This window comes from Pleurodeles waltl, chromosome 5, assembly GCF_031143425.1.
Source record: "Pleurodeles waltl isolate 20211129_DDA chromosome 5, aPleWal1.hap1.20221129, whole genome shotgun sequence".
In the NCBI taxonomy this organism is placed as follows: domain Eukaryota; kingdom Metazoa; phylum Chordata; class Amphibia; order Caudata; family Salamandridae; genus Pleurodeles; species Pleurodeles waltl.
In genome coordinates this window covers 987,870,150-987,882,945 of record NC_090444.1, presented here as the reverse complement: position 1 = coordinate 987,882,945, position 12,796 = coordinate 987,870,150, and the positions used below count along the sequence as shown (strand labels likewise).

Below are 12,796 nucleotides of genomic sequence, written 5' to 3'. Positions count from 1 at the left end.
TAACTATAAGGCACTTGAGCACAATACACAGGCAGAACCCTGGAGAATACGTAGGACAATGGGGGAGGTTTAAGATGGGGTGAACCTCTGAGTTAGGGGGCTGTGTTCCATTAACAGCTTTTTCTGAATTGGTGGAGGGTCAGTCCAGTTTTGTTGTGGACCAGAATGTTGTTCAGAATCCTGGGAGCATGGACCAAGAATGCTTGCCAGTCATCTTTTTCTTTCTTGCTTTGTGTAGTCTCCAATCTGGCAAAACCTTATCTTCTAGTCCGGTGCTATCCTACTGAGATGGTTACTGTGTTGTCCAAGTTTCTTGCTCCTTATGACCTCATAAGTGATGCTGCATGTTTTGAAGACAACACAAATCTGGATCTGAGCCAGTGTAGTCCCTCTAAGTAGGTGTAATGTGATTGAATTTCATCAGACTCAGCATAAGCTATACTGCTGCATGTTATGTGTTTTTCAGGAGTGCTAGTGTAGTATCTGGGAGCCCATTGAGTAGGGCATTAACACCATCCGGTTGAGAGAGAACCAAGGCTTGTACTGTTATTCTGAAATTGTCTTTGGAATGAAATGTTTACTTTTTTAGGAGAAAGAGTTGGTACCATCCGGTCTTGGTCTTCCTAGTGATCTGTTCTTGGAATAAGAGGTCAGTGTCCAGGGTGAACAAGAGTGACATAGCATAGTTGGTTAATCAAGGGTGAAGCCATCTAAGTTTAAGTTTGGGCAGACTTGAATCTGACACTGAAATGCATTGTTGGTGAACAGGAGGAATTCGGTCTTTAATAGGTTGACATGCAGGTAGTTAAATAGGTACTTGACATCCAGGCCTGGATGAGTTTGAGATTCGTCCCTCTAAGTGATTGATTGAGATGATTGTGAGGTAGAGTTGTCTTCAACTAATTGGTGGATTTTGATGTTATTGTCAGCAAGAAGCAAAACCAAGTGGTCCCATGTTGAGTTTGAAGATTATGGCCCTCATTCGGACCTTGGCGGGCGGCGGAGGCCGCCCGCCAAAGTCCCGCCGTCAGGTTACCGTTCCGCGGTCGAAAGACCGCGGCGGTAATTCTGACTTTCCCGCTGGGCTGGCGGGCGGCCGCCTTCAGGCCGCCCGCCAGCCCAGCGGGAAAGAGGCTTCCACGATGAAGCCGGCTCGGAATCGAGCCGGCGGAGTGGAAGCTGTGCGACGGGTGCAGTTGCACCCGTCGCGTATTTCACTGTCTGCGCAGCAGACAGTGAAATACATTTAGGGGCCCTCTTACGGGGGCCCCTGCAGTGCCCATGCCACTGCAGGGGCCCCCAGGGGCCCCGCGACCCCCCCTACCGCCATCCGGTTCCCGGCGGGAGTACCGCCGGGAACTGGATGGCGGTAGGGGGGGTCGGAATCCCCTCGGCAGCGCAGCTAGCTGCGCCACCTTGGAGGATTCCAATGGGCGGCGGTACACTGGCGGGAGCCCGCCAGTGTTGCCGGTCTGACCGCGGCTTTACCGCCACGGTCGGAATGCCCATTGGAGCACCGCCGGCCTGTCGGCGGTGCTCCCGCGGTCCTCCAACCCGGCGGTCATGGACCGCCAGGGTTGGAATGACCACCTATGTGACAGAGGACAGAGCCCTGAGGGACCCCACCAGAGAGGAAAGAGTTATGCTCTTGTGCTTCCTATGTAAACAAGCTGGTACAAGTTAGTGAGGTTGTGTTTTCAGGATGATGACTGGGAAGAACTTTGTGTGTTTCCTGGGTACATATCAGAGCCGGATGGCCAACATTTTATACATCAGAACTTCATGGTTGACAGTGTTGAAGAGCGTGGGAAAATCAGCTGGACCATGAGTTGTTTAAGTTTGTTTTAACTTCCAAGTTTGCATACAGAAAGATTTCAGTGAAGACAGGCTTCTCAAGTAATATATTCTAGTTACTCTTAAAAAGATAAATATATTTATGAGAATGCGTCAACAGAGGTATTAGGTCTTCTACATACATTTAAAAAGCTTTGGGCTATACTGATATATAAGAAGGAGCAACAGGGAACCAAAAAGCAGTGGCAAGAGGTGTTTTGTGTTACTTTCACGAAGTGTCATATCTATAGTATATTCTTTTTGTTGGTGCTTATTACTATTGGAACAGTATAGTGTATCATGTAGAACCTTGACTACTCAATATGCTTCCACATACAGTGTATCCATGAATTCAAGGTTGAAACGTGACGTAAAAAACAAAGATTTTGCATATATTATAAGCTGGTTGTTTGGTTTGTATGCTCTTCCAGCATGATGTCCCATTTTTCCAATGCGGGTATCTAGATCCAAGTCAATGTAAAGTTTCATTTTTTTTTTACTTTTGCATTGTCACATACACTTTGCGGTTTGAATGATGTGTAGATGTAGAGAACAGATATATAAAGTGGAACAGCATTTGTGCTGTTTCACTTTTGGCATCTGCAGTATTCCATGTAATGTTTTACAAGTTGTGATGTCACAATGGGAGTGTGTTCACCTGGATGGTAGTTGTACACACTTGCCTGGGGTAAAACATGTGTCTTAGTTTCAGAACTGCCAAAGGTTAAGCTCAGAATTTCTCAGTGAAACTGGTTTAGGTCTAGTAACATATCACATTACTAATGTACTTAAAAATATAGAACTACACACCTTCCATCTTCAGAAACCACACTTATTGGTTATCACAATTTGCAATGTGTTCTGTCCCCTTGGGTCTAGCTGTATATGTCACACTATCCTGATGCCCCAACACTGGGGAGGACAATTATATTTCAATCACATTTATGTCTTTCCTATTTCAAATACTTCAGTTTGACGTTTCTGCACATTACACTAATATCTCTTTTTGTACTTTTGTGGTCCAACTCTTTTTTTTTTTTAACTCATTTTATTGGGTTTTAGCAGAAAAACAGTGAACATTGACCAAGGATTAGGCATTGAAATCAGTGTGCCTAGTAACATAAACTTGTAACTTGCGCAGTCTGTGACACCACTCCCACCCTGACCCCACACTGAAAACTCCATCACACATATTACTTTTATCATCCATCATATGCACCATGTATTTGTATTCCATTTCCATATCTCTGCATTTCTTCGTCAATACTATGGGTGGTGGGGCGAACAGGCTCCAGTACAATCCCCCTGTAGTCAGCCCACTTTTGCCATATTTTTGCTTACTTTCGGGGGCACTCCCTGGCTAGGTACACCACCACTTCCATCCCCATGCAGTGATCAATACACCCTTCCATGCCACTATTTTTTTCCACACACCCATCTTTCTATTCACAACATTCATTTGAATGTTGTTTTCTTAACACCCTTAAAATATATAGCATTTAAGCAGCTGAGATTAAACGTTTCCTATATTTGAAATCATTTATTTAATAAAGTGAGTTAACTAAAAGGCATTTTGAAGTTAAAGAAAGGCAAACATCTTACTTTGTCCTGAATAATATGTGGGATATTTGCTTTCTCAAATGCATTTTGTATTTCAGCTCAAAGTGCTGGAGTTGTTTCCACTCAGATACCAAAATGACTTTTACTCTAAAATGATTTTGTTCACCATTGTATACGATGTCAGCCCTTATCACATTTCCCTAATGTATTATACTCTCATCCTCTCAGGTTACTATCGCCAGTATCGCCAAGAACCAGTGACGTTTGGCCGCATTGGCTACGGAACTCCATACTACTGTGTGGGATGGTATGAATGTGGCGTACCTATTCCTGGAAAGTGGTAGCCACTTTGAAACCTGAATGCACATCTTCTGCAGAACCAAAACCACCCCTGGACTTGGCCTTCTGAATGACGCGCACTGGAGGACTGTCAGCACTTTGTTAATAGAAAAGAACTAGACAGAAACCAATACGCCTTCATGCTCCTGAGACTCAAGGGAAAGCCTCAGAAATCACACTGTATTGATCATCAAACAGCAGTGCAGCAGGATTGTGTTGCTGTGGAGCGAGGACACTATTCCAGTCACCCTACCTAACTTCTCTTTACAAAAAAATAAACAACTCTAAGGACAAAGGCATTGTGTGGGAAGAACCCATGACTCCTGAACCAACTATGCACAATAACCACCGTGTGTCACACTGTGTGGTGGGGTCAATTTAGCCCACCAAACTTGCATTTCTTTGATTGTGCACACAGATTATGCATCTACTCATGGAACAGTAAGATCATTGGTGGAGCAAAGTGCCTCAGCATTGTACTGTGCCACGAGGTGGAATGGATGAACATAGATAGTACACAAATTATATTACTAGATCACCATTGACATCTGATAGATTGTTCGCCTATTTATGAGCATGTCAAGAAGACTGCCACTGACCAATGCTGAGGTCTACTGTAGCTATCCATGTCTTTTTGTAAAGGGTGCGGTTACAAATTAGAAGCTTCTCTGGTCTTTCATGGGGCATGCGCACGCTTTGCACAGTCTTTTAACTTAAGACACAACAGACAACTTCTTCACATCCTTTGTGAACAAAGGGGACTATAATGGTGCTAACAGAGTTACAATATTAAGATAAGGTATAACTGCCAAGCTTTTGCAAAGTAAAATACTTGACACAGATAAGAATACAAATATTTTGGTGCACTACAGTTGAGAAAGCCATAAGAGACACTTTTTTTAGCGCTTTTCCAAAGTGTAGCTATGATTTCGATGAATATGCAACTGAGTCTGTTTCTTTAACTTCTTTCACTTTCTGTTTCCTTTTACTTATTATGTGATGAGAAACTGTGGTGGGGTATCACAAAACTTACAGTGCACCGCAATTAACTTTGTTACAAAACAAATATTTCTAACATTTTCAACTTGCACGGAACTTCTGCATTCGTCATAGCTGTGTGAATGTGTCACAAAAGCAGCCTTTGTTAACACTGCAGATATATCACTTGAACAATCACCTCAAATACCCTGCAAAATAGGCCTGGCTAGCACAGGATGCTAGCTTTAAAGTTTGAACTGCTCAGGGCACGAGTTACAGCTTGCATGTTAAGTTAAAGTGCTCTTGCACAAAGCCTGTTGACATGCAATAATTATTATTGTTTGTGGTCAACAAAACCTGGTAATTACCCTCCCTTTATTTATGATACACGACTGCGGAAGAGGAAACAGCCTCTCACCTGACTATTTGGGTGAAAAACACAACCTTGTTCTCCCGTGGTGTTTCCTCAGCCTCTTCAAAAGCACCACCAGAACTAGCATTGCTTGAGAAGAGGCTTAGGGAGCATCGCTGGAGAACGGACCAGTGTGTTTTTAACCCAAGCATTCAAGTGAGAGGCTGCTCGTACTCCTGCAATGCTTCCTATTTGCCTCAGGTCAATAAAAATACAGGGCCAGACTTGCAAAGATCAAAGTGAAAAGTCAGATATTCTAAGGAGACAATTCTAGCTTTTTGAAAATCCTGATAACTTTCCAGGGATAGTTCCGGAAAACTATGACACTTGCAGTTTTCCAGGACAACAGTTACCCCTGTAGAATTTCCAACACACTGTAAATTCCATCCAAAGAAATTTAGCAGAAATATCCACTATAAATCTATTTTTTGTGTTTCTCCACGGTTAAAGTATTTTGTCTAGTAATTAACACCATTGCGTACATCCCATTTATTTTCGGATGTCCCCTTCATATTTAGACCCTGGAAACTGCACTTGACTGAGTAAATTTCTGATTGTTTGCAGGCTGTGAATATTCATGTCAGAGTTATAGGAATATCCACAAACTAACAAATCTGTGGGTGGTCACCCACCTTTCAAGGCAAATCGTCGGTGGATTGACCACCAACCTACGAGTGGTGAAATGTATTTAATTTCAGATAGCAATGTATTGGAAACATTTTACTAATCCTTTTTTGACAAATCAGGATGCGACTTTGCTTGTCAAAAACTGGAATGTGCTTATCCTACATAAACTTAGTTATGAAAATAGATTAGTGAATCATACCAACAGCACTGGACTCTAAACTGAGCAAATGCCAACGGTTCAATTACACCACATGAAATGTCTGGTGGAAGGATTTCCACCAAATAATACAGCAATATTATGGCCCTCATTTAATAAAACAGATGAAGTTGGGGAAACTAACATTGCTATTGTGCTACTTTTCTGTTTAAGTAGACCTGAAACAGCAGAGGGCTCATCCAAGAGTTTTCCTGAAGAATATTTTAAAAATGTGCCTATGGCATCCAAGCACATCTTCCTGCCCCGTCCCCTGCTGCAGTATCTCCTGCCTGTATGCACCCATTAAATCACAAGTTCTCCCTGCACAATAACAAAATGTATACCTTGTATAATAGAATGCTAATCTAGTATGACAAACTTTAATGGTAGAGTGAATCTGTCATTACAAGAATAACTGTATAGTTTTAAAATGTTCTTTCTTGCCAGTTGCAACATTTAATAGTGCCTTTGCATAGCAATATGAACTGATAAATGATGCACTGAAGCAATTCTAACATGCCAGCGACTTAAGGCCAGTTTCATGTAAACCATTGTCAACGGCCAGGGTTACATATCACTTCTCAAAGGTCATGCCACAGAGAGCAATGGAGGTGAAGGAAGCCATCAGTGTCTCTACCAATGAAGTAGAGAACAATGCTAAAGATTATTCAACTGGTATGGCAGTGCCTAATGTGTTCTGGTATTTGGAGATGGGGAGAACGAGCATTCATTGTTGACGGCCAGGACTTTTCATCGTCAGACGAGAGCAGGAGACAGAAAATCAGAACAGGGCAAAAGAGAAAGAGAAAGAGTGGACAAATAGGACAAAGTGAGAAAGCAAGGATGATAAAGATCCTGATGAAGTGAGATAGTGAAATGTGGTGGAAAAAAAGAGGCATGAGGTTGAATCAGGGCTAGCCAGACTTAGCCACAGATTTATCAAGCAGCACAGGACAGCGAGTAAAGATGCTGCACTCTGTTGCATGAGAGTGCAAGAGCAGAACAGCGCCATTTCTAGAACGTAGTACTTTATTGCGCCATATCATAGTAGATAGTGAAGTCCATTCCAATACAAAACCTATACTTTATGGCTTTTCCCACTTTGTATGTGTATTGTTCAATGCAGGTGACATGCAAAGTGGGAACGTGTATTGTTCAATGCAGGTGACATGCAAAGTGGGAACATCGAAGAATAAATTAAAACATTTCTTCTTGTTGGCACCTGCCTCGAGGAGATGTATTAACCCATGATGGGTGGCTGCATGGTAACACCCATGCATCACCTGTGGAATGCCTACTTGACACAAAGTAATGCAATGCAATGCTCAACTTTGCATTGCTTTGGGTTACTAATATGTTGGATAGTAAATCGCACCAGAACAATTTGTGTGGGCTTTCATTAGAAAAGTTATGAAAGCTGATGTATAGTCTTTTTTTTAAAGGGAGACCTTAGTTTCTAGCAACTTTGGCAGATATACTTTTTCAAATATAGCACTAGACCGTACTTTTGCATCCCTACTATTTTTCATAATCTATTTCAAGAACAAACAGTCACAGAACTAAGACATTGCAATGCTACTTGCTCGTGATTAAGGAGATCATAAATTATACATTCACAACTGAATGCTTTTGGAGAAATGTGATTCTAAATATGGATATTTAGAATATAAGGGAAACTCACTACTTAGATCTCCAAGGTGATAGACAATGGCTAAGGGACAGAAGCTCTAAGAGAATTGATAAAAACCTCCTAAGGGCCACATCTGCAGAACTAGGAGCCTGATTTAAGAGGCCCTAAGGCCACCTTAGAGCAGCCATAGCGTCACTTTTTTAAAGCTAAGGTGGCGCAAAAGTGGCTTTTTACACGCGCTATATTTACAAAATGGCGCAATGCATGCATTGCACCACTTTGGAAACCCTTGAGCCACATTATGCCTGCGCCAGGCATAATGTATGCAAGGGGGATGTACCCCCATTAGGGGGGTGGTAGAAATGATGCAAGAAAATCTAAAATATTTTCTTGTGCCATTTATTTCGGCACTTTTAACGCCCGCTCAGAGGAGGTGTTAAAAGGGGGAATACCATTATTTATAATGGGCCCCTAAATACTTTGCAGGAGTAGCACCAAAATGTTTGTGCTACTCCTACAGAGTACATCAATAGCGTTGAAAATGTTGACGCTATTACCCCCTAACCTGCGCCTTTGTGTGCCATATCTTAGATACGGCGCACACATGGTGGCAGCAGGGGGGTGCTAAGGGGCGCAAGGAAATTGGTGCTGCACTGGGTGCAGCAGCACTTTCCTTAAACCAGGCCCTACACCGCTTACAAAGTTAGGATGGTGCTCAATTCCAGTCTAATGGTGCTAGCTACAGTTTATTGTACTGCAGGCTACTTTTTTAGTATGATCTTTTGATAACGGCCTGCATATTTCGTGGTTTGATCTATGATAGTGGTTAAATAAACGTCTTGTAAATTCCTTACGAGTACTTAACTCCTGTTTCCACCAGAAAGCCAATAACACTAAAACGGCCTGGGTCAGTATCAGTGCACCTGGGAGACGAATTCAGTCAGATTCGATGCACTACAGCCTTTTTCTGCTCCCTCGACAGACCACACATAGGGCTGTTGTCCCTAAACTGCTTTGTGCACTTCTTGTAAATGTACATGCAATATGTTTTCTATTAAAAAATCTTCAAAAGTTTTTTTTTAAATTGTTACAGCGATAATGAGATCAATATTTACAAATGTAAGTTTTCAGATATTTTGCTTTTACCATGTAAAGCGTATGGACTTTGTACCACCCGTTTCCCAAATAAATATGCCATGTTGTTCATTGTTTTTACTTGCGTTAGTTACATAGCTACTTGCAGATTGACATTTCGCATTACATTGTAATATAAACTAACATCGACATACATTAAGGTTGTTACAACGCGTGGGGTAACTGCAGCCTAATTTTCTTCAGTCATCACATATCTCAAAATATACCTCACGGCATCAGTTACCTACCTAACCCAGGATATGGTTAACTGCACAAAAACCTGTGGCGTGGTACTAAAACATTCAAGTTTTTCACAAAATTACTTTGCTGGTTTAAGAGGCACAGGGTGAAATACTATGTTCATAATAAAGAAAATGTTGTTTTTATAATTGCAGTTAAGAGGTGGTTTAACAGTAAACATGTCTGAAATATAAAGGAAATTTCACAACAAGTTTGAAAACCTCAACAGTACTGCACGAAGTAAAAATGTCATAGGCATGCGTTCTTCCAGAAAGTGTGCTCTATTTTGTATTCACTCCTCCGTTACTGACAAGAATAAATGAAACCACAGGATCTATTTATATCCTGTCAGTTTTCTCACTGAGCCAATGTTTACTCCTCCACTGCCTAAGTGGTTTTCTTCAGGGCATCTGACCCTATCCGTCTATCACTACCATCCTCTTCTTAACCATGTATGTGTATTTAGGTGGAGGATTGTTATACAAAGACCTGTAGTTTGGGACTACCTGGCATTGACATGGAAGATGTTACACCAAACAGGAGCAACCAATATGCGGGTTGAACCTGAGTCTAGGGCTATATTAAAGAAAAATTGCTGTTTTTTAATATTGACATGGAAGAGGCAGACCTTTGTTTCTTTTGGGATTTTGTGGTGCTGATCGGAGGGTGCTGCTGTAAATAGGGGGATGTGGATGGTTGTGAGTCAAGTAGGCTCTATGAGCATAATGATGATGAAAAGTGATTTAGGTGAATTATAGAGTGTCTTTTTCTACTTATCAGAATTTACAATTGTCAAGATGGCAGCAAATTTACAGTGCATGGAACACCCTACTTTCTTCCTTCCTAGTCTATTATTTATTCCAGTGCACTTCCCAGTGCAGCTACTTCTCTGAAGCAACTCTGTTGGCAGCGGGATTGATATCACCTTCTCTTTATCGGAAACTGCAATATTTTCAGCTCAAATGGATTTTTGCTGCTACTTACAGTTAGACACCCGCTCATCCACATTCACCCCCTAGCTCACATACAACTACCCATCATCACCATTCACCCACTTACCATTACATAAATACCCACTGACATTCCCACACCCTCATTAAGCATCTCTCTCATATTCCATACACATTCAAATTCAATCAACCACTGACATTCCTGTTTCTTGATCCACTGCTTCTGGATGAGCTCTGGTCCATTTGCACAAGAAGGTACATAGCTCAATTGCTCACTGCCTGGAAATTGCAGTTTTCTGTACCTTTGCCCCACCGCTTAAGTTTGTCATCTGCCTTTTCATCGTTTTCTTTTGTCAGTACCTTGATTCCTTGTTCTTTCTGCTTGCGTTAAGAAGGTACAGACACATTATTTAACCCTATATTTACCCACAATGTACACACTTATATATCCTTATTATTTATCCAATACATCAGTTAATCAAAGCTATGCCAATTTTCGATTCTTTGTGCAGAATGGAGTTGGTTGTGGGTGAATAGACATGGCTACAAATAAAAGAAACTGACTTTCCAATGCAGTGAAATTCAAGCGCAACAATTAGTTGTTCTCGTGGTGAACTTGTATATTATATAAGCAACACAAGAGGTACCCCACATGCCATATAGGATCCTGGGTATGCACACCTATTGAAGAACAATAGTTCGCTAGGGACGTATTTGCAGGGCATCAGCTATTGCACAGCATAACGCCACTCTATGGCCATAAATAAGAGGGCTAGCCTCTTAATTATCAACAGACTCAATAAACAGAGTTTTGGTAAATCTTTCCTCCTACATATAGATTAACAGATATGTGTTTGGTGTCACTCATGCTCACTCCAGAAAGTGAACACGGGTAACTTTACGTTTTTGAGCTGGGTATCTTATTCACTCTCTTTGTATATCATATCTTCTATTTATTTAATGTGAGGGAGCCTCAGTCTGTTTGTTGAAGTGGTGACAATGTTGTGACCTTGTCTACAATTATAAAGTCATCATCAGAAGTGGAATATTTACAGGACACAAAATAGGTCAGTAGATGGTCCCTTACGTTTGGCACACCAATACAAATGTAAAAGCAGTGCAGAGGAGCCGTGCACCATGTAGCAGAGAATACCAGTGGAATAAATCCGACATATTTTATTTATTTGCAGTGGCGGCACGCATCTTTAGGAGGGAAGGGGGCGGGCGGAAGCACACACACACACACACACACTCTCATTCTTTCACACACAGACACGCACGCACATCCATCAACAACACTCATACCATTCAAACATGCACGTACGCACCAAACATTAATTTTAAAACATCACACACACTCATTCTTTCACACACGCACGCACAGCCATTAACACTCATAACATTCAAACATGCACCAAACATTCATTTTAAAAGATCACACACACTCATTCTTTCACACACACACGCACGCACGCACATCCATTAACATTCATAACACTCAAACATGCACGTGCGCACCAAACATTCAATTTAGAACATCACACACACACACACACACACACTTACCTTCAGCCTCCAGGTTCCAGGAGCGTTGGGACTGCTGCCTTCCCTCATTGGCTGATCTTAGGTCAGCCAAGGAGGGAAGGCAGCAGTCCCAGCCCCGTTACAGAGTGGGATGGGGTCAGTGAGACTGCTGACCCCACCCCACTCTGTGACGAAGTGTCACTGATTGTCAATCGCCCTGGGCGCTTCAGGGCTTAAACCTGAAGCGCCCATGGCGAGTGACAATGGGTGACGCTTTCCTCGTCACCTAGGGGAGGGCCTCGAGGCACCTTTGCTGAGCCGAGGAGGTCACGCCCATAGGAGCTGTGACCTCCTCAGCCCAGCAAGGTTCAGCTCAGGCAGCCATGAGTCTGCGCAAATCGCGCATGGCTCACTCCTAGCTGTCTGAGCTGAAAATGAACAGTGTCTGTCAGGCTGGCCTTTGTTCAGCCTGACAGACACTCTTCATGAGGGGCAAGAGGTGGGGGGGTGTGGCCCCTCTGCCCTAAAGGACGGGCCGCCACTGTTTATTTGTTGTCGTGCATAGCGCGAAGTGTATCCCACCAGGTTACAGAGTGCGGTGCAAAGTAGTTATGAAAAAAACACAAAATAAAAGGTGACCATGCCTTTGACTGTTGTAGCATAAACAGAGATATTTCAACAAAGAACATAATATATTCAAAAGTAAATAACAATGCAACAGATGGGATTTAAAAGTATGCTGGATGAGAGATACATATCATCACAATAAAACAAACTGGGGCAGCACATTAGTACTGTAGCAAACAAGAAAACAGAGGTAAATGAAATTGCAGCATATAGAATGTAGATTTAAGGTGGATGAAAGATATATATACATATATAGTTGATCCTGATGCTGCTTTGAGCAGCATCAGGATTGGCTACAGGGCAGGCTGGGAGCATGTGCCTGCGTGCAGCAGAGGAGTGGTGCGGCGTGGAGAGGAGGTACTATTTTTTAGTTTTATTTTATTAGATGTTATTAATTCTCCCCCCCCGCATGCCTCTCTGCCCTGCCCCGAGGAACCCCTGCAAGCCCCGACTGTATAAAAGAACCGTGGTTCACTATGAGCCCCAAAAATCTGCATGCATTTTTTTATGTCTATTTTTTCAATATCAAAGACTTTATCAAAGATGACAATGCGTGTATTGCAGTATACAAGAAGTAAGTCTGTCAGTCCAGACAACATTGTTTTAAAGTTCAGTAATGAGGTGCTTTGTATGTATATGGTATTTCTATAACACAAACCTAGGCAAAATACAGAAAAGAGCTGTACATCGTCAAAGGTGAACTTAAAGTTGGTGAGGTATAGGAGAGGAAACTGGGTTGTGGATGG

At 42.2% G+C, this 12,796-nt stretch overlaps 1 protein-coding gene across 1 annotated transcript in view; it reads left to right on the top strand.

Moving 5' to 3' along the window:
- FNDC1 (fibronectin type III domain containing 1) overlaps positions 1-8,786 on the top strand; it is a 1,110,328-nt gene extending 1,101,542 nt beyond the window's left edge. The window contains exon 20 of the mRNA XM_069235143.1: positions 3,622-8,786. Coding sequence (XP_069091244.1) covers positions 3,622-3,737 — 116 coding nt within the window. The 3' untranslated portion in view covers positions 3,738-8,786. The remainder of the gene's footprint in view (positions 1-3,621) is intronic.
- The last annotated feature ends 4,010 nt before the right edge of the window (positions 8,787-12,796 follow it).